The following is a 23,302-nucleotide window of genomic DNA, read 5'->3' as shown; positions in this document are numbered from 1 at the left end:
TTCATAGTTTTGATGTCTTCTGCAATGTATAATATAGTCAAAATAAATTAACCCTGGAATTAATTTTTGCCTCCTGAACTTTTGACCTGTACTGTGTGTAAATGTAATATTTCATTTTTAAAATGTAATTATACATTTATGTAAATGTAATATTTCATTTTTAAAATGTAATTATACATTTGAAAAAATGTCTTATCCTGTTTTTGCTTTGTCATTTAAATCAAATCACATTTTGTCACATGCACCGAATACAATCAGTGTAGAGACCATATGTTGAAATGCTTACTTACAAACCCTGTGGGGGTATTGTTTGTAGATTGATGAGAAAGCCCCCCCCCCAATTTAATCAATTTTTAGAATAATGCTGTAACTTAACATTTGAAAACTGACTGAATGCACTGTAATTAATATGAATATCATAATCCTTATTTTAGAAATCCTTAGCCCTTCTCTGACTCGGCCTCGCTCCCGGTCTCGGTCATGACTCTGCCTCGCTCCCCCTCCCGGTCTCGACCATGACTCTGCCTCGCTCCCCCTCCCGGTCTCGGTCATGACTCGGCCTCGCTCCCCCTCCCGGTCTCGGTCATGACTTGGTCTCTCTCCCCCTCCCGGCTCGCTCATGACTCGGTTTCGCCCTCACTCCCGGTCTCGGTCATGACTCGGTTTCGCACTCGCTCCCGGTCTCGGTCATGACTCTGTTTCGCCCCCCCTCCCGGTCTCGGTCATGACTCGGCCTCGCTCCCCCTCCCGCTCCCGGTCATGACTCGGTCTCGCTCCCGGTCATGACTCGCTCTCGCTCCCGGTCATGACTCGCTCCCGGTCATGACTCTGTCTCGCTTTAATCAATTTTAGAATAATGCTGTCATTTGACTCTGAATCATGTCTATGGTCTCCGCTCCTGGTCATGTCTCGGTCTCGCTCCTGGTCATGTCTCGGTCCTCCCGCTCCCGGTCATGTCTCGGTCTCGCTCCCCCTCCCCCGGTCATGACTCGGTCATGACCCGGTCTCGCTCCACCCCCACCCCCTGGTCATGACTCGGTCTCGCTCGCCCCTCCCGGTCATGACTCTGTCTCGCTCTCCCTCCCGGTCATGACTCGGTCTCGCTCCCCCTCCCGGTCATGACTCTGTTTCGCCCCCCCTCCCGGTCATGACTCGGTCTCGCTCCCCCTCCCGGTCATGACTGTCTCGCTCCCCTCCCGGTCATGACTCGCTCTCGCTCCCCTCCCGGTCATGACTCCCCGGTCTCGCTCCCCTCCCGGTCATGACTCGGTCTCGCTCCCTCCCGGTCATGACTCGGTCTCGCTCCCCCTCCCGGTCATGACTCGGTCTCGCTCCCCTCCCGGTCATGTCTCGGTCATGTCTCCTCGTCTCCCCTCCCGGTCATGACTCTGGCTCTCATGACTCCCCCTCCCGGTCATGACTCGGTCTCGCTCCCCCTCCCGGTCATGACCGGTCTCGCTCCCCCTCCCGGTCATGACTCGCTCCCGGTCATGACTCGCTCCCGGTCATGACTCGCTCCCGGTCATGACTCGCTCTCGCTCCCGGTCATGACTCGCTCTCGCTCCCGGTCATGACTCGCTCTCGCTCCCGGTCATGACTCGCTCTCGCTCCCCCTCCCGGTCATGACTCGGTCTCGCTCCCCCTCCCGGTCATGACTCGGTCTCGCTCCCCCTCCCGGTCTCGGTCATGACTCAAACTCGATTTGATCTGGTCTTGAATCGGTCTCGTTTTAGGTGGTCTCGCAACACAACACTGCTTATTACACATTTCTGAAACACAGACTAGACAGCTAGTACTGTATAAGTCTTTGGCTAAAATGCTGCTAGCGGTACGGTACGTGGTACCGCAATGCCACACGGAACAAACTGAGCATACATTTTCCAGAATCAATGTTCATTGATACTCTCGTTTTAGTAGTGTCTGCTCTGAATGCAATTAAAGTAGTTGAGACATAAAAAGAGTATTGTTAGAAAAGATCACTTCTCCTTTAAAGTCAGCAATGTGTTTGTGTCCATATGACCAATTCTGTTGCACCAAAACTCCAATGCAAATGTCGAGTTGAGACCGCTTGTCAGAGAGGAAGATGTGATCTCTCAACGTTGTTGGCGTGAGAGGCAGGGGGAGGGGCTTGGTGTTTGTAAACCAGAAGAAGAGGCGAAGCGAGAGGTTTCACTTTCTAAAATATGTTCAAAATAAGGCCAATGCATTTCTATGGGCTTATTTGGGACCTAAGCTTGACGCCTGCCTTCCCGCCTTTGGTACAACAGCTCCCATTGTTAGGGCGGAGATGCATCTCGTCATTATACACCGATCTCTGGTGTAAATGGGAAGGTGAACACAGCACAGGAGCGAAGGAGACGAGACCAAAAATACAACATGAAAACAAGCGGATATAAATGCCCCAAAAAATAACAAAGCCTTGATTCTTGCGATACATGCTTATGGAATATCACGCAAAAACATACATTCATATGAATTCGATATATTGCAGCCCTAACTGGTGCTGCTGTGCTGACACATATGGATCTGGTGGCCCACCGTGCCACTGCATCGCTAGCTAATTCAGCACTCATTCTTCTAAACACTGTAACCCCCCCCACCCTGCATTAACCTGCTCCAGCGTTACACACACACACTCACACACTCCGCAGAATAGCATCACCCACACAACACAGAAAAGCATTGTGCACGCACGCGCATACACACACTATCAGAATAGCATCTCACACATGCACATACACAGTTTGCCCAGTGAGCCAGTTGGCCCAGTCAGTTAGGAGACTGTTCTCCCATCAGCACATTCCTTTAGGTGGTGTCCCAAATGGCACATTATTCCCTATATAGTGCACCACTTTTGTCCAGAGCCCTATGTGCCCTAGTCAAAAGTGGTGCACTATTTCAGGAATGGGGTGCCATTTGGTGCACATTCCTGTAGTCTCAATAAACTGCGAACTGCTTTTGGCAGGGGAGACGGGGTGGGGTAACGCTCATATCCTGCCCTTAGACCTCTCGCACACGCATGCACGCGCACACACAAACATTTCTCAAAACATGCAACAGTTTTTCCAAAAGCATTATTTCTATCTCTCTCTAATACACAAACTGTAGCAAGTGTTGCTCACAAGCTGTTGGTGAGTGCAGACTTGACCAGGTCACAGCCCACTCTGTCTGCCCAGCTCCAACTCCAGGTCTGGATGTCTGCTGCTGTCTATGGTGGTGCTGTGTGGTGGTGTCAGTCTGTGCCTGTTGTTGTGTCCCACCCCATCACCAGTACAGGCACCCCTCTGTCTCTCTGTGTTAATGACCCATCATCAGTCACAGTTCAGAGCTCATGCTTGGAGTAGGCCAGAACTCTCTCTCACACAATGGAGCTCCAGTCCACTACTCCTCACTAACATCAATCTACCACTTACTGTGGCAGAGCGTGGGGCCAACTCCCTCTCTGTGTGTTTGTGTGTGAAAGCCGGAAAGAGTGTGTTTGTCTGTAATGTAGGCCTTTGCGTACGTTTGTGTGTGGGTGTGTGTGTGTGTGTGTGTGTCCCTGTTTGTGTGTGTCTTGTAGTTGCTGTTTCCGTGCCAGATTTTCAGGCAGCGGGAACAATGTGTGTATCCAGGCATGAACACATTGCTGAATACTGGGAACCCCTACAGCACTCTGACACAGAATGAAAAAGCACTCAGAACTCTTTCTCTCTCTATCCTCTCACTTTGTTGGTTTCTCTACCTATCACTCTGATACTCTCCTTCTCTCTGTCACTCTTTCTATTTTTCCCACTAGGTCTCTCTTTTTGTTACCCTTTCTCACTCCTGCAGTCACTCTTACTCTCTCTCTCGCTCTTGTGGCCCCTGCCCCTTTTCTCTGATTGATGTTGCAAATAATACTGTCCCCAAAAACAACCCACAGCAGTAGTTCTCTCATGTTCAATAGTTGTTGTTCTACTCTAATATCAAGCGCAGAGAGAGAGATGCCAGTGCCTTCAAGATAAAACACACACCACCCCAGGCCCAGCAGCTTATCAAACGCCTCCATCGGTCTCTCTCTCTCTCGCTCCCTCGCGTTATTTGTTCCTTCTCACTTCCCCAACCAGTTTCTCTCATTGTACGTTTATCTTCCTCTAGTCTGGGCTGCAGCACACACCACCCCTGTCCCTCCACAAGTCAGTGGGAGTTGTAGTAGGAGGTGGTGTAGGGGTATAAAGCCGTCCCAGACAGGTTCGGCTGGCGCCTAGTAGAACCTGGCTAAGCAAACCGAACGAGCGTGCTCGCTCGCATACTCCCTTAAAGACATTCGCTTGAAAAGGGGAAGAGCGGAAATAGTGCTGGTAATACTCAACTACGGCCAAACAAGGAAGTGACGACGACACCCAAAGCAAGGAAGAGGCGCGCTGTAGAAATAATATGGTGTTCACAGAGAGAGACACTTGACTGGCGAGAAAATGGAAGTTGTGGGAATTGCCCGGTATCTACTAAATTCACTTTACCTAGTAACACATATAAAAGGAGAAGATAGTCAGTGCGCCCACTCAACAGAGAAGCAACAACGGAGGGGGGTATGCCATGCTGGTTCAACAAATGCGCCCAATTGATGAGGAGCAACATTTTGTGTACTTCAGGATGAATTGGCCTTTACATGCTAGTCTTTATATGATGCAAGGGCTGGAATCGTAGAGGTGCAAGTACTTCTGTACCTCCTCGACCAAGCGACGCTGCAAGTTGTTGTCGTTCGCCATTTTTGAATCCACACTGAGTTTCGGCTGAATCGAGAAGAAGAGCCTCGATTTACACTTACATTTGTCGAATCACAAATGAAGGGGCGTAGACTTCGGCTTCCGAAGTTCGACTTTGCTCAAGAATAAATGTTCGTGCCGAAGACCAACACCGTACATAATTCATGCACAAGTTGTGTCGAACTGTTTCGGATGGAAGCATGCGGATGCCTTAAAGGGGAACTCTCAACCCCAATTTCAGCCTTTGCCCATTATTACGATGGATGTAGCTATGAGTATAAGCGTGTAATCCTCATAGCCTATACGTTTTCTTTCTTCGTAAAAGCACGGTAAGCAGAAACGTTGAATTTGGTCATACGTGGAAATGTGCCTTACTGCTTTTAAAAACAAATGTTGTGATACGTCAGTCGTCTAGTCAAGGAAGCGTCATATGCAAAATATTTTGGCATACCCCACTTATCACGAACATTGCCAAATAAGGCGTGCCGTCAGCATTGAGGTGGTACCACCCAGCACATCTAGAAGGGAGTGTATTTCATGCCGACCCCCCTTGAGATGACTAGAGTTGGTAGAGTTGAACCATTAGGGGCAAAGAGAGCTAGATTTCCTACTAAAATATCAAAATACATCACATTTGCAACAAACTGTCAAAATGAAGACCAGAATTGACACGTTTCACTATAACTAAGCCTAAACCATCTGAGTTTCTATTAAAAAAAAAGTTTTTCAAATCATCACAGTTTTAAGGGAGGTTTAGGAGGAATGGGATGCGGAGTTACAGACCCCCAGGCCTCCTCTCTACTCCACTTAGACTGACTCTTATCTCTCCCTGTGACGCTATCGCTGGTCACAGATAAGGGGATGTGTGTGAGTGTGTACGCGCCCGTGCCTGCCTGCGTGCCTGTGCGTGTGTGTGTTTTGGGGGAGCCTAGGGAGTGTTTGGACTTTGCAGTTGTGGGAGGGCTGGCCCAAACGCTCTCCCCCTTCCCCTCTACCCCCACACCCCCCCTAGAGAATGAAGAATAGGGGGAGAGGGGGGAGTTGGGTTCCATGTGAAATTACCTCCCATTGCTTCCTCTTTGCTTTTTTTTTGTGCCATGGCTACAATCACAAATGGTACCCGAGGGGCCATAAGTAGTGTCCTATATATAGTAGGGAATAGGGTGCCATTTGAGATGCAAGCCATGTCCATGTTTACTATTCTGTGGCTCGATTAGATACTTTGGTATTTTTCTCTGGTGGGAGACTATAACCGTAGCTGTAATAACTTTTGTTAGTTGCTTGTCCTGCCCTGGGGTTTGTGTGCTCTTGTCATATTTGTCCACTAAGGAGGGGAAACGATAATCTTACCTGATCCTTTTTTACTCAATATTATTATTAATTATTCACTGTGTGTTTATTCCTCGTGTCACTATTTCAATATTTGTTCATTTTTTTCTACTCTGCATTGTTGGATAAGGACCCTGAAGTAAGCATTTCACTGTTAGCCTACACCTGTTGTTTTACGACGCATGTGACAAATGAACATTAGTTTCTGTTTGCAGTGAGCCACAGGACGTGTGAAGCTGTACCCGAAGCTGACGGAAAGTTTTTTGAAGTGTGTTAGGATGCCTGAGAGTTGTTGAGCGGTTAAGGTTGCCGCCCCCGGCACCTTGGCAATCCCCTGACCGCATGGGATCGAAACCCAGTCCCAACACACTTCTCTGTCCTCTATCAGTCTCCCTCCTTATTTCATGTTTCTCCCTGTTAATAAAACTGGAAAAATACAGGGGGGGGTGATGACCAGCATGTGCATGTCTATAATCAGAGACTTTAGAGTTAGTGTTCTCTCAATCTTGATGCAATCTTGATTGTAATAGTGTTTATCAATCAATCAAGGCCTAATACTCAAACCCCAGACAGTCAGTGTGTGTATTGATTTGTTGATTGATTGATGGTAGTGTGTGTTGATTGACTGGTGACTAATGTGGCTGTGTCCTGTTCTCTTCTCTGCTAGGTGACATCACACAGAAGGGCTATGAGAAGAAACGAGCCAGGCTGCTGGCCCCTTTCCTCCCTCAGATCACCAGTAAGTACAGGCCTTTCTCTTCTCTCCTTCTCCTCCTTCTCTTTTCACCTTCCTCAGTAAGACGCATCTCCCCCTCTTATCTTTTTCTTTCTGTCCCTTTTGTCGTTGTCCTTTTATAAATTCTTCATACGACATCTCGTCTTTTCAGTCCCTTCTCCTTCCTCCACTATTGTCTTCCTCCTCATTGCTCTCTTCTTCTGACCTCCCTTGATATTTGTCATCCACGCACAGATGATATAGTAGCAGAGAGAACAAGACATTGTTTTCAGCCTAACCCCAGACTCAAACAAATGCCTTTTCAATCCAACTGACAGCAATGACCAAACTCATCAACTAAGTCAGTTTTGTACCAACAAGTCATTTTTATGGGGAAAGAATGCACAGATGGACCAAAACTGTTCCACAAATAGTGGGTTACTGAACTGACTTCCCCATGATTGTTTTTCCACCTCCCTCTGTTTGTTCCTATGGCGATGGGAGTGTTTATGGCTCTCTGCTGCACTCTAGTGGTGGATGACGGAACAGCTGCATTGCTGCTCAAACTAAGTACAATGGTGGATGCTTAGTGAAATCCTTCAGACGACCCTACCCTAAACCCTTACTCTAAACATAAGCCGGAACCTAACCTTTTACCGTTTTAAATTTCAAACGAGGACATGGTTAATATAAATCTAGCTGTTTTTTTCTATACATTGGCAGGACAGAATGGCAGCGTCTCATAAACCCAAGGGCGGGGGGTTATGTGTCTCTTTGTTAACAGCTAGTGGGCAATCTCTAATATTAAGTAAGTCTCGAGGTTCTGCTTGCCTGAGTTAGAATGCCTCATGATAAACTGTAGACCATACTATTTACAAGAGATCTATATTTTTCATACCTGTCTGCTTACCACCACAAACTGATGCTGGCACTAAGACCGCACTCAACAAGCTGTGTAGGGCCATAGGTAAACAAGAAAATGCTCACCCAGAAGCGAAGCTCCTAGTGGCCAGTGATTTAATTCAGAAAAAATGAAATCCATCTTACCTCATTTCTACCACCATGTCACCTGTCACTGAGGGAAAAAACGATAACCTTTACTGCACACACAGAGATACATACAAAGCTCTCCCTCACCCTCCATTTCGCAAATCTGAGATTAACTCTATCCTCCTGATTCCTGCTTACAAGCAAAAACTCAAACCGGAAGTACCAGTGACACTCAATTCGGAAGTGGTCCGATGAATCAGATGCTAAGCTACAGGACTGTTTTGCTAACACAGACTGGAATATGTCCCGGGATTCATTCAATGACATTGAGGAGTTTACCACGTCAGTCACCGGCTTCATTAATAAGTGCATCGACAACATCGTCCCCACAGTGACCATATGTGCAGTTGAAGTCGGAAGTTTACATACACTTAGGTTGGAGTCATTAAAACTCATTTTTCAACCACACCACGAATTTCTTGTTAACAAACTATAGTTCTGGCAAGTCGGTTAGGACATCTAGTTTGTGCATGACAAGTCATTTTTCCAACAATTGTTTACAGACAGATTATTTCACTTATAATTCATTGTATCACAATTCCAGTGGGTCAGAAGTTTACATACACTAAGTTGACTGTGCCTTTAAGCAACTTCTAAAAAAAAATGTCATGGCTTTAGAAGCTTCTGATAGGCTAATTGACATCATTTGAGTCAATTGGAGGTGTACCTGTGGATGTATTTCAAGGCCTACCTTCAAACTCAGTGCCTCTTTGCTTGACATCATGGGAAAATCCAAATAAATCATCCAAGACATCCAAGAAAAATAATTGTAGACCTCCACAAGTCTGGTTCATCCTTGGGAGCAATTTCCAAATGCTTGAAGGTATCACGCGTACTATTGTTTGTACAGATAAACAAGTATTAACACCATGGGACCACACAGCCGTCATACCGCTCAGGAAGATGAACGTACTTTGGTGGGAAAAGTGCAAATCAATCCCAGAACAACAACAAAGGACCTTGTGAAGATGCTGGAGGAAAGAGGTACAAAAGTACTATAGCCACAGTAAAACGAGTCCTATATCGACATAACCTGAAAGGCCGCTCAGCAAGGAAGAAGCCACTGCTCCAAAACCGCCATACAAAATCCAGACTACGGTTTGCAACTGCACATGGGGACAAAGATCGTACTTTTTGGAGAAATAATATAATAAATAATAATAATAATAATAAATGTCCTCTGGTTGGATGAAACAAAAATAGAACTGTTTGGCCATAATGATCAGCAAGGAAGGAGGCTTGCAAGCTGAAGAACACCATCCCAACCGTGAAGCACGGGGTGGCAGCATTATGTTGTGGGGGTGCTTTGCTGCAGAAGGGACTGGTGCACTTCACAAAATAGATGGCATCATGAGACAGGAAAATTATGTGGCTATATTTAAGCAACATCTCAAGACATCAGTCAGGAAGTTAAAGCTTGGTCGCAAATGGGTCTTCCAAATGGACAATGACCCCAAGCATACTTCCAAAGTTGTGGCAAAATGGCTTAAGGACAACACAGTCAAGGTATTGGAGTGGCCATCACAAAGCCCTGACCTCAATACTATAGAAGATTTGTGGGCAGAACTGAAAAGGCGTGTGTGAGCAAGGAGGCCTACAAACCTGACTCAGTTACGCCAGCTCTGTCAGGAGGAATGGGCCAAAATTCAGCCAACTTATTGTGGGAAGCTTGTGGAAGGCTACCCGAAACATTTGACCCAAGTTAAACAATTTAAAGGCAATGCTACCAAATACTAATTGAGTGTACAGTATGTAAACTTCTGACCCACTGGGAATGTGATGAAAGAAATAGAAGCTGAAATCAATCATTCTCTCTACTATTATTCTGACATTTCACATTCTTAAAATAAAGTGGTGATCCTAACTGACCTAAGACAGGGAATTTTTTACTAGGATCAAATGTCAGGAATTGTGAGTTTAAATCTATTTGACTAAGGTGTATGTAAACTTACGACTTCAAATGGATCATTACGTTCCCCCCCATTCAACTGTGTCCACAATATGACATAGCTGAGGTAAACTGGGGAGAACAACCAACCAATTGAACAGAGAGCTGTGGTCAACTGGGGAGTAGAAACAACTAAAGACCCAAGAGGTCCCCCTGGGCCACTGGTTCGAGATGACAAACAAACTAAAAACTGTGAGCTACTTCCCTCAATGCCTGTTAGGCCATATCTGCTTTCTTCTGCTTTTTTTCTGAGCAGTATAGGGATGGTCACACCACAAACTTGACATGGACATCATTCAGTGGTACTCTGTTGGCTGACTAACTGACTACCTGCCATCGTGAGTTTAGAGCTAGATGAATCAATTCTACAGTATCTACATTATTCAGACCCCTTCCCCTTTTCCACATTTTGTTACGTTAACGCCTTATTCTAAAATGGATGAAATAAATAAAAAATCATCAATCTACACACAATACCCCATAATGAGAAAGTGAAAACAGCTTTTTAGATATGCATGTTCATTAATAAAAATGAGAAACAGAAATACCTTATTTACATAGGTATTCAGACCCTATGCTATGACACTAGAAATTGAGCTCAGGTACATCCTGTTTCCACTGATCATCCTTAATTAGAGTCCACCTGTGCTAAATTCAAATAGTTGGAGATGATTTGGAAAGGCACACACCTGTCTATATAAAGGTCCCACAGTTGACAGTGAACGTCCGAGCAAAAACCAAGCCATGAGGTCGAAGGAATTGTCCGTAGAGCTCTGAGACAGGAAGGTGTTGAAGCACAGATCTGGGGAAGAGTACCAAAGCATTTCTGCAGCATTGAAGGTCCCCAAGAACATCACCACAGCACGATGCTGTCACCACGCCTTACCATTAGGGATGGTATTGGCCAGGTGATGAGCAGTGCCTGTTTTCCTCCAGATGTTATGCTTGGCATTCAGGCCAATTCGGGTTCGATCTTAATTTCATCAGACCAGAGAGTCTTGTTTCTCATAGTCTGAGAGTCTTTAGGTACCTTTTGGCACATTCCAAGCAGGCCGCCGTCATGTGCCTTTTAATGAGTAGCTTCTGTCTTGCCATAAAGGCCTGAACCTCCTGAGGTTTTGGCTGATTTCTTTTGATTTTCCCATGATGTCAAGCAAAGAGGCACTGAGTTTGAAGGTAGACCCTGAAATAAATCCAAACGTACACCTCCAATTGACTCAAATGATGTCAATTAGCCTATCAGAAGTGTTTAAAGCCATGACATCATTTTCTGGAATTTTCCAAGCTGTTTAAAGACACAGTCAATCTAGTGTATGTAAACGTCTGACCCACTGGAATTGTGACAGTGAATTATAAGTGAAATAATCTGTCTGTAAACAATTGTTGGAAAAATGACTTGTCATGCACAAAGTAGATGTCCTAACCGACTTGCCAAAACTATACTTTGTTAACAATAAATTTGTGGAGTGGTTGAAACACTTAGGTTGGAGTCATTAAAACGACTTTATGTAAACTTCCGACTTAAACTGTAAGTGGTCTGTTAGTTAGTAGTGAGGTTATATCAAATTAAATATTGTTTCAAGAGTTACCTGACCAATGCAAAATTGTGTGTCTGCGTGTGCTATGTGCATATCAGCGAATGTTTGTGTGTGTGTGTGTGTTAGTGCTGGGCGGTGTATTAAATATATTAATTTGAATGTATTTTTTTGCGCGATATTGCAAATGCCTGTATTGCAGAATCATTGTTTATTTTGTATTTTTTTATGAGCGTTTATGTACACTTGTTCTCATGTTGTATTTTTGGTCTCGCCTCCTTCGGTCCTCTGTGCGCCTTTCCATTTTTAAGAGGGATCTTTATATGATGACGAGATGCACGTCTCAGCCCTAACAATGGGAGTTGTTGTCCCAAAGGCAGGAAAACAGACGACAAGCTTAGGTGTAAAATAAGCCCAAAGAAAAGCATTGGCCTTATTTTGGACAGATTTTAGAATGTGAAACCTCTCACGCCTACAACGTTGAGATATCACATCTTCCTCCCTGACAAGTGGTTTTAACTCGCTATTTGCATTTGAGGTTTGGTCCAACGGACTCAAACACATTGGGACTTTAGTTTACTGTAATAGAGGAGAAGTGTTCTTTTCTAACGATACACACTACTTTAATTGCGCTTAGAGCAGACACTACTAAAACGAGAGTGTCATTGAACATTGATTCTGGAAAATGAATGCTGTTTGTCGTGCACAGCATTTTTGGGGTACCATGTACCGCTAGCAGCATTTTAGCCGAAGACTGTTATACTAGCTGTTTAATCTATAAGGAATTGGCAACTCGTTTTCATTTTGAGAAATAAGGTCGGCCACTTGATTTCAACATATGGACAGGCTAACATGTTTTTCAAACAGTTGGAGACAGACAGAAGGGTGTGTTCAAAGCAATCCAACCTTGTTAGCTAGCAAATAGATCCAAGTTGGCTAAACCTGAAATATGAAGATTAGCTGGCCAATCACTAGCTCGTGGGCTTGAGAGATTGTTGATAAGACCTATAGTTCTATAGTCTAATGCCTGCTACAAGAAGTCAGTCATTATTAGTGGATGTGTATTATGCATGGTTCTAGTTAAGTTTGTAACAAAAAATTGCATTTTCATAGACTGACTTGAAAGTCAGATCAGTGATTATTGCAACAACAAAAAAAGCAGGTTGAACTATTTGGCAAAAATAATTAAATGCAGTCTATTTGACATTTAATTGTACAATGACGCTAATTTAAATTAAACAAACAAAAATGGAGATGTAGCAGATAGTTGCTAGCCATCATGAAAATGGATCAGGCTAATTAATGCTTGCTGTGCTAGCCCACCAGTGTTTTCATCCACAGCTGGACACGTGCAGTCAGGTGTGAGATGTTTCCACACAATCACAGAAGGAAGATACGTTGTAACAGTAAAATGAACAAGGGATTTGTCTGCCCTAAATGCACCACCATCAAGCAGTTTAGGGAAGAGATTCTCCGTCTGTTAGCTCGGTTGCAAGAAAAGGATAACCTGCTTTCTAAGTTCACCGACCTAGCTGTAACCCAGGCAAACCAAATCTCACTTTTAAATGCCTCCTGTAGTAAAGCTGTCAATGAGTCGGGTGGCGTTGATCTGTCCCAATCCAACGGACAAATGTTAAGCTCAACCCCGAAGCCCAGTGGCACCCCCCTCCCCCACTGCTACCACAGTTCAGCAGGTTGCTTACACCACATCCACCATCATTGTGGAAAGATCGATGGTGAGAGATTTTGGACTGACCAAGGTCCACTGTCACTCAGGAGTCCGTGCCCATGACATCAACTCCCTAGTGCCCACGGTTCTGGCCAACTACTACAATATTGCCACCATTGTCACTCACGTAGGTTTTAACGACTTTCGTTTTAAGCACTGTCGCTAGCACAGGGAAGAGAATAGTTATCTCTGGCCTACTCCCGTGCTACCGAAAGGGTTCGGAGCATTTCAACCGATTCATTGCCCTGGATGAGTATTTGAAGAAACTTATCAACGACAGGAATGTCTCTTTTTGTGACAACATTTGATTTGCTGTGGGAGCAACCAGCACTTAAAAAAAGAGACTGGATTCAACCTAACCGCAGGGCTTCCAGTATTATTTCCCGCAACATCGCAAACTGTTTTAGGGATGGACGTACCTGGTCTGTTAGTGCTCCAGTTCTCCCTTACAAAATAAGAAAGGCAGGTCTTGGAAAGCATGTAAACTCCTGTAGAAATGGCGCTATGAGTAACTTAACTTATGTTCCTTTAACTCGGGCCTTTTATCGGTTTTCTACTAACTGTTATCTCCTACCATTCTGATAGATTGGAGGCTGTCAGAAAACGTGGTTGTTATTCCATTGCTTACCTCGACATGGCGCTTTTAAATGTTAGCGCAATCACAATTTTTATATTTTTTATTTAACCTTTATTTAACTAGGCGAGTCAGTTAAGAACAAATTATTATTTACAATTACGGCCTACATAGGCCAAACCCGGACGACGCAGGGCCAATTGTGCTCCGCCCTATGGGACTCCCAATCAATCATTGCCAGTTGTGATACAGCCTGGAGTAAAATCTTTCTCGTGAATGACCTCCTTACTGAGCGCAAAGTTGATTGCATGTTTCTCACGGAAAATCCAACGGACAAATGTTAAGCTCAACCCCGAAGCCCAGTGGCACCCCCCCTCCCCGGACTACAGCTTTTCATTTATTTTTTATTTGTTTAACCTTTACTTAACTAGACAAGTCAGTTAAGAACAAATTCTTATTTATAATGAAGGCCTAGGAACAGTGGGTTAACTGCCTTGTTCAGGGGCAGAACGACATATTTTTACCTTGTCAGCTCGGGGTAACCTTTCGGTTACTGGTCCAATGCTCTAACCACTAGGCTACCTGCCGCCCCATACTCTATCAGAAAAGAGAAAAGGGGTGGGGTGACAGCCTCTATTTTTTTACAAATGCTTTCAATAGTCAATTTCATTTGGCAACTTTGGGTCTTTTGAGCATCATGATATACTGTTTAAATGTCGGCCACCAGTGCTGGCCGTAACCCTGTATAGGCCACCAAAGCACTGCCCCACTTTCTTCACTGATTTCTCTGAGTCTATACTCCTTCAGAACTATGAAAAAATCAATGTGTTGGGCGATTTTAATATTCATAAGACTGCTGGCTCACAGCTTCCTCCAGCTAAATCAAGGCAATGCCGACGTACTTATTGTTGGAGTCAAAGCACAGAGAGTGAATCTAGCCGCACATTTTAATTCACGGGCAATAGAGATAAAACACCAGGTAAAAAAGCTAGGTGTTATTTTAGATTCTGAACAAAATGTTGAATCGCACATTAGGAATGTAACCAATAATGTTTTTTTAAAACACCTGAGGAACATTGCCACGCTGTGGCCGTTTCTCTCTCCGGCTGATACAGACTAATCCATGCTTTTATTACAAGCAGGCTTGAATACTGTAATGCTCTCCTGTCTGGTCTACCCAAGAAAGCCATTGTTCAACTGTAAAGCATACAGAATGCTGCAGCGTGGGTACTGACCAAGACCACATGGAGAGCACACATTACACCGTTTTTAAGGTCTCTGTACTGGCTGCATGTGAGTTTTTTCAATTTTTTAAGTTCATTTTAAGATTCTTATATTGTTTTTTTTTTGTAAATCAATCCACGACTGTGCACCTCAATGCATGTCAGACATGCTTTTAAGTTAAGCACCCAGTTGGTCCCTCAGTTCCTCTGGCACTAGCCTTTTAACTATCCCAAAGCCTAGGACCAAGAGGCATGGAGAGGCAGCCTTTAATTATTGTGCCCACAGCCTCTGGAATAGCCTGTCAGAGAGCCTGAGGAGGCTGAAACTGGACATTTTTAAAAGGAGATCTTAAAACTTTTCTTTCGGGTGCTTTTTAGTAGTTCAGTTTGTCATTCTTTCGTTTTTTTAAATCTTATGTTTGTTGTATAGTAAATGTTTCAGCTTTTATTTTCTTGTAAAGCACATTGAGTTCCATTCGATGTGTGAAATGTGCTGTATAAATAAAGCTTGATAAAGCTATAACAGCCTCCACACTCTTCTGGGAAGGCTTTCCATTACTGATGGAACATGACTGCAGGGACTTCCTTCCATTCAGCCACAAGAGCATTAGTGAGGGTTGGGCACTGATGTTGGGCGATTAGTCCTGGCTCACAGTCGGCGTTCCAATTCATCACAAAGGTGTTTGATGGAGTTAAGTTCAGGGCTCTGTGCAAGCCAGTCAAGTTCTTCCACACTGATCTCGACAAACAATTTCTTTATGAACCTCACTTTGTGCATGGGGCCATTGTCATGCTGAAACAGGAAGTGTCCTTACCCAAACTGTTGCCACATAGTTGGAAGCACAGAATCATCTAGAATGTCATTGTATGCTGTCGTGTTTTAGATTTCTCTTCACTTGAACTAAGGGGCCTAACCCGAACCATGAAAAACAGCCCTAGACCATTATTCTTCCCCCACCAAACTTTACAGTTGGCACTATGCATTGGGGAAAATAGCGTTCTCCTGGCATCTGCCTAACCCAGATTAGTTCGTTGGACTGCCAGATGGTGAAGCGTGATTCATCACTTCAGAGAACCCATTTCCATTGCTCCTGAGTCCAATGGCAGCCAGTTTTACACCACTCCAGACAACGCTTGATATTGGGCTGGTGATCTTAAGCTTGTGTGCCACTGCTCGGCCATGGAAACCCATTTCATGAAGCTCCCGATGATCAGTTCTAGTGCTGACGTTGCTTCCAGAGGCAGTTTGGAACTCTGCAGTGAGTGCTGCAACCGAGGACGGACCATTTTTTAATGCACTTCACTTCAGAACTTGGCGGTCCTGTTCTGTAAACTTGTGTTGCCTACCATTTTGTGGCTGAGCCGTTGTTGCTCGTAGACTTTTCCACTTCACAATAACAGAACTTACAGTTGACCGGGACAGCTCTAGCAGGGCAGAAATTTGACAAACTGGACTTGTTGGAAAGGTGGCATCCTATGACAGTGCCATGTTGAAAGTCACTGAGCTCTTCAGTAAGGCCATTCTACTGCCAATGTTTGTCTATGGAGATTGTATGGCTGTGAGCTTGATTTGATACACCTGTCAGCAACGTGTGTGGCTGAAATAGGCGGATCCACTAATTTGAAGGAGTGTCCAGATACTTTTTTGTATATATATTGTATTTTGTGAATCGCCCGTAAGTTTAAAAAAAAATGTAAATGATTTTTGGCCATATCGACCAGCCCTAGCGTGTGTGTGTGCGTGTGTGTGTGTGTTAGAGCTAGGTGCTGAGTATCTCCTCATTCCTCTCTGTCCAGGTGTGGATCTGCCTCTCCCAGACGTCCAGCAGCAGTCGTCCTCCGGCCCTACCAGTGGTGAGCCCAGCCCTGCCAGCTCTGACCGTAGCCCTGCCAGTCCTGAGGCCTCTGGCCCCTCTTCTTCCTCTGGGGGGCGCAGAAACCGCAGCGGGGGGGCAAGGGATGACCGCTACAGATCAGGTACAGACAGACACATACTGTACATTCATACGTCACAGATTCAGATTCCGAAAACGTTAATGTCCTCAATGAGGCCATTCGTTTAGCAGAAAACACAGTGCATTCAGAGGAAATTACAGATTTAAAAGCAACAAACATAGCAAAGGATATTTACATGGGAAGTAGACGTAAGTGCAATTTCATAAAAATGACACAGACCTCTAACATGCATGGCACCACAGTAGGAGTGGGATGTGTGGGAGCTGCTGCCTTGCTTAGGGATAGTGGTTGGTTCTGATTGTGACAGAGGAGTCTAGTGGAACACAGTTGATGCAGTGACTGACCTACTTTTTCCATTCCTCATCCCTGTTTTTTGGTCTGTCCTGATCTTGTTCTCATTCTTTCTCACCCTCTCTGTCAGATATCCACACGGAGGCGGTACAGGCAGCGTTGGCCAAACACAAGGAGGAGAAGATGGCACTGCCCATGCCCACCAAGCGCCGCTCAGCCTTCGTCCAGTCACCCGTAGACAACTGCACCCCTCCAGGTCACTACCATAGAGATCAAACTATGTTCTATGTTTGAGGGTTGGGGTCAATTCCATTTCAATTCCACACAATTCAGGAAGTACACTGAAATTCCAATTCTCTTCAATGCTTTTCAATGAGGAGATTTTAGAATTGGAATTTGGTTTACTTTATGAATTGAAATAAAATTGACCCTGCCATGTTTGAGTAGTACACTGTGGTGTTCAATAACTAACCCTGGTCCCGGAGAGCTAAAATACAGGGTGCGCCACACACTGCGCCACACACTTTTAGTTCCAAGCCCAGCACTAACACACTTGAGTTAGCATATTCAAAGTCTAGATGTTCAGTTACTGGACAACCTTTGATGAGTCGATTCAGGTGTGGGTTGGGACAAAACCCTGCATACCCTGTAGCTCATCATCAGGACCAGGGATGGTTGGTTAGGTTATCACTGCTTCTGCCCCAATAAGCGAAGACATATTTGGTGTCCACAAACACTGTATATAACCCACCTGGGGTGCTGCCAAGGCAGCCATTTTGTGCGACAAAGCTCACCATGAGTCATCTACTAAATACATCTCGTTCTGTCTCCCTGTCAGACACATCGTCAGCGTCTGAGGACGAAGGCTCTTTGCGTCGCCAGGCGACTCTGAGTGCAGCGCTGGCCCAGAGTCTCCAGAGCCCAGACTACTGGATCAACCGCTCAGTGCAGAGCTCCTCCACCTCCTCCTCCGCCTCCTCCACCCTGTCCCATGGGGAAAATAAGACTCAGACGCAACCGCAGCCACAGCCCACCTCAGCACTGGCCGACATACTGGCAAGCACACGCATAGGTAACACACACACACACACATACACTCTGTAAACACACACACCCCACACATAGGTAAGACAAACACACCCTGCACACATTTAATCCATATTCCTTACACGCACACGCACTAGGGTGCGCGCACACACATAGCAGCCCTTCTTCGTACCCTCAGAGACACTTTCTTAATGAACATGTATTGTCTGTAGCTCCACAGCTTTAGGTAAGTTTACCTCAGAGTATTAAACCTTGTCCCTTCTCCTCCAGAGAACAGTGTCCCCCCAGATGTGACGTCCTACACCCCTGAGAGGGGTTCAAGGGTGGACTCCAGGGTGGACCTGCCCCCCAATGCTATGACCAGGGGGATGCCCCGAGGACAGAGCCGCACCAGCATGCTGGATACCACCGCTGACGGTATGCACACACACACACTGCAGAAGACACTGAAGAGCAACAACCACACACTGTAGCGCAACAACCACACACTGCAGAACACACTGTAGAGCACACTGTAGAGCAACAACCACACACTGTAGCGCAACAACCACACACTGCAGAACACACTGTAGAGCACACTGTAGAGCAACAACCACACACTGTAGTGCAACAACCACACACTGCAGGACAAACTGTAGAGCAACAACCACACACTGTAGAGCAACAACCACACACTGCAGGACACACTGTAGAGCAACAACCACACACTGTAGAGCAACGACCACACACTGTATAACACACTGTAAAACAACAGCCACACACTATAGAACGCACTGTAGAACAACAACCACACACTTCAGAATGTACGATCTCACACACACACGGCAGCAGACTGGTAACACGCCGCAGAAAACCACCACACACTGCGATCACTCACTGTTTTAACCATAATCTCTAGTCTGCAACATCCTTAATCTGGTGATGGTTTGGCTAACTGACAAAGCACTGTTGTACTGCGTTTGCAGTAATCATGAATGTGGCTGGCAATTCAGTGCGTTTACCCTACCGTGTTTGAAATGGCTATGTCTGCATCCCAAATGATACCCTATTTCCTACATAGTGTACTACTTTTACTACTTTTAACCAGAGCCCCCTGGTCAGTAGTTCACTACATATATATATATATATATATATATGTATGTGTGTGTGTGTAATGGGGCCATTTGGGACAGTACCTATGTGAATCCATTCAGATGATTTGGGTGCTCATGCTCATGTCAACCACACTCTTTTTTAATAATCTATTTTTATTCAGACATAATGACACACTGACAAGACATAATAATATTGAATGAATCTCACTCACTCTCATCCCCATTCCAGGCGTTGTGTTGGGAAAGCTGCTAACATACTATATTTTGTTCTTTTTTGGGGTGATCCCTTTTTCGGCTGTACGTGTCGTGTCTTTCATTAAAAAAAGGAAAGCGAAAAGGTAATATGAATCAAAATGGGACGGGGCCGGGGAGGGGCGTTGGAGGGATCAATTCCAATCAGCTTGCTTTTTCACCTCTTCTGTCGTCTGTTTGCCCTGTCTCTCCATCTACTCTCCACAGATAGAAATATCCTTCTGTTTTTGACCAAGAATAAAGTTGCATCGACCTGTTGTGTGTGTCCGTTTGTGAGCATTTGTGTCCGTTTGTGCGTGCTTGCCTATTTAATGTCTGAGTGTATGAGTGTGTGTGTGTTTGTGCGTGATTGTGACTATTAGTGAGTGTGTGTTTGTGTCTATGGTCATGTCTGTGATTGTCTGCCTCTACCTCTGTGCTCTCCAGGTGTGCCAGTGAACAGCCGTGTTTCCACTAAGATCCAGCAGCTGCTGAACACTCTGAAGCGGCCCAAGAGACAAGCGCTCAGTGAGTTCTTCCTGGATGACTCCGAGGAGATCGTAGAGGGTAAGAAGCACAGAGGACCTGCTGCAAGACTTAGGCTCCATAAAATACAATACTTCCATTCTGATACTTCCAGCACCTTCAGAAAGTATTCATACCGCTTGACTTTTCCACATTTTGCTGTGTTTACAACCTGAATTTAAAATGGATTAAGAGATTTTGTGTCAATGTCCTACACACAATACCCCATAATGTCAAAGTAGAATTATGTTTTACAAATTAAAAATTAAAAGCTGTTGAGTCAATAAGTATTCAACCCCTTTGTTATGGCAAGCCTTAGTAAGATCAGGTGTAGATTTGCTTAACAAGTCACATACTAAGTTGCATGGACTCTGTGTGCAATAATGGTGTTTAACATGATCTTTGAATGACTACCTCATCTCTGTATCCCAAACATACAATTATCTGTAAGGTCCCTCAGTCCAGCAGTGAATTTCGAACACATATTCAACCACAAAGACCAGGGAGGTTTTCTAATGCCTCACAAAGAAGGGCACCTATTGGTAAATTTTTAAAAAGCAGACATTAAATATCCCTTTGAGCAAGGTGGAGTAATTCATTACCCTTTGGAGGGTGTATTAAGACACCCCGTCACTACAAAGATACAGGCGTCCTTCCTAACTCAGTTGCCGGAGAGGAAGGAAACCACTCAGGGATTTCACAATGAGGCCAATGGTGACTTTTAAACAGTTACAGAGTTTAATGGCTGTGATAGGAGAAAACTGGGGATGGATCAACAAAATTGTAGTAACTCCACAATACTATCTTAATTGACAAGAAGGAACCCTGTACAATTTATTTTTATATCCAAACATGCATCCTGTTTGCAGTAAGGCACTAAGGTAATACAGCAAAAAAAGTGTCAAAGCAATTGACTTTTTTCCCTAAATACAAGTGTCATGTTTGGGGCAAATACAACACATTACTGAGTACCACTCTCTATATTTTCAAGCAAGTGGTGGCTGCATCATGTTATGGGTATGCTTGTAATTGTTAAGGACTGGGGAGTTTTTCAAGATAAAATGGAATGGAGCTAAGCACAGGCAAAATCCTGAGCACAGGAAAACCTGGTTCAGTCTGCTTTCCACCAGACAGTGGGAGATTAATTCACCTTTCAGCAGGACAATAACCTAAGTTCAAATCTACACTAGAGTTGCTTAACAAGAAGACCGTGAATGTTCCTGAGTTGGCCAAGTTAGTTTTGACTTAAATTGCTTGAAATTCTATGGCAAGACCTGAAAATGTATGTTTAGCAATGATCAACAACCAATTTTACAGAGCTTGAAGAATTTTGAAAAGAATAATGGGAAAAGGTTGTACAATCCAGGTGCGGAAAGCTCCTAACAAGTATTGACCCGGTGTGAATATTTATGTAAATTAGCTGTTTCTGTATTTAATTTGAAATACATTTGGAACAATTTATCAAAACATGTTTTCACTTTGTCATTGTGTTATTGTGTGTAAATGGGAGAGGAAAAAGATTAATGTAATCCATTTTGAATTCAGGCTGTAACACAACAACAAAAAGTCAAGGGGTGTGAATACTTTCTGAAGGCACTGTGCATTCCAATACTTACATTCCATTGAATACAATGCATTCTTCCTTCCTTGAATGAAATATAAAGACAGTAGACATTTAACTCACTATACCCCACTTTATTTTTCTCTTCCTCTTCACCTTCATCCCTGTCTCCTCCCCTGTCCGTAGTGCCCCAGCCGGACCCCAACACCCCCAGGCCAGAGGGCCGTCAGATCATCCCAGTGAAGGGGGAGCCCCTGGGGGTGGTCAGTAACTGGCCCCCGGCCCTTCAGGCAGCCCTGGCACGCTGGGGAGCCACACAGGCCAAGAGTCCCGCTCTCACCGCCCTGGACGTTACCGGGAAACCCCTCTACACGCTGACATACGGTTGGTCTCACCGTCTTCAATGGCACTCGACTTCCTATTCCCTGCTATATAGTGAATCATTTCCAGCTAACCCACTTCATTTTTTTACTTAGCTTTTTTATTTAACTAGGCAAGTCAGTTAAGTAAACATTCGTATTTACAATGACGGCCTACCAATAGGAAAAAGGCCTGCTGTGTGGATTCAAATAAAACATGTAGATATAGCACATCACAACTAGAGAGTCACCACCACACTACAAAAAGTAAGACCTAAGATGACAACACAGCCTGGCAGCAACACGGTAGCAACACAACATGACAGCAACATGGTAGCAACACAACATGGTAGCAACAAAACATGACAGCAGCACAACATGGCAACAGCACAAACATGGTTGGGCACAGACAACAGAGCAAAGGGCAAAAAGGTATAGATAACAATACATCACGCGAAGCAGACACAAGTGTCAGTAAGAGTGTCCATGATTGAGTCTTTGAATCTAGAGATGGAGATAAAACAGTCCAGAAAGCTTGTTGGACACTAAGAAAGCATTGTTGTAGAGTGTTAAACACAACATCTGGGGAGGGACCAGCTAAGGATTAGACTGTATCTTCTGCATATAAGTGGATGAGAGAGCTTGCTACTGACTGAGCTATGTTGTTGATGTAAATTGAGAAGAGCGTGGGGCCTAGGATTGAGCCTTGGGGTACTCCCTTGGTGACAGGCACTGCACTCTTTGAGAGAGGTAGTTAGCAAACCAGGCCAAAGACCCCTCAGAGACACCAATACTCCTTTTCCGTTCCACAAGAATTGAATGGTCTACCGTATTAAAAGCTTTGACCAAGTCAATAAAAATACAAACATTGCTTAGAATCAAGCGCAATGGTGACATCATTTAGGACCGTTTAAGGTTGCAGTGACACATCCATAACCTGAGCGGAAACCAGATTGCATACCTGAGAGAATACTATAGACCCCAAGAAAGCCAGTCCGTTGATTATTGACAAGTTTTTTCAACACTTTTGATAAACAGGTCAAGATAGAAATTGGCCTATAACAGTTAGATTCAGCTTGTTCTGCCTTCCAAGCAATGGGAACCTCCCCAGAGAGGAGAGACAGGTAAAAAAAAAAAGTTCAGAGATAGGCTCTGCGATGATAGGGGCTGCAACCTTAAAGAAGAAAGGATCTAAACTATCTGACCCAGCTGTTTTTTGGGGTCATGTAATGGTCATGCATTAAGGAGCTACTTTGTACCTCAGGGAGAAGTGGTGAAGCGGGGCAGGTAGAAAATAGGGATGAGCATTGGGGATAGTCGCATTGAAGGGCTGGGAGATGAGGAAATGTTGGACGGGCAAGGAGGCAAATAGGAATCCCGACTTAATGAAGTGATGATTAAAGAGCTC

The 23,302-nt window shown here is 44.6% G+C and overlaps 1 protein-coding gene across 1 annotated transcript in view; it reads left to right on the top strand.

Annotated features, from left to right (window-relative positions):
- LOC118360346 (disco-interacting protein 2 homolog B-A) overlaps positions 1-23,302 on the top strand; it is a 73,868-nt gene that overhangs the window by 25,516 nt on the left and 25,050 nt on the right. Inside the window, exons 2-8 of the mRNA XM_052482525.1 lie at positions 6,724-6,795; positions 16,628-16,807; positions 17,208-17,333; positions 17,916-18,149; positions 18,395-18,541; positions 19,897-20,016; positions 21,722-21,919. Of these exons, the coding sequence (XP_052338485.1) occupies positions 6,724-6,795; positions 16,628-16,807; positions 17,208-17,333; positions 17,916-18,149; positions 18,395-18,541; positions 19,897-20,016; positions 21,722-21,919 (1,077 nt within the window). The remainder of the gene's footprint in view (positions 1-6,723; positions 6,796-16,627; positions 16,808-17,207; positions 17,334-17,915; positions 18,150-18,394; positions 18,542-19,896; positions 20,017-21,721; positions 21,920-23,302) is intronic.

This window comes from Oncorhynchus keta, chromosome 27 (assembly GCF_023373465.1).
Source record: "Oncorhynchus keta strain PuntledgeMale-10-30-2019 chromosome 27, Oket_V2, whole genome shotgun sequence".
Lineage (NCBI taxonomy): Eukaryota > Metazoa > Chordata > Actinopteri > Salmoniformes > Salmonidae > Oncorhynchus > Oncorhynchus keta.
The sequence above is the reverse complement of the archived record's forward strand: the minus strand, read 5'-3'. Positions and strand labels throughout refer to the sequence as shown.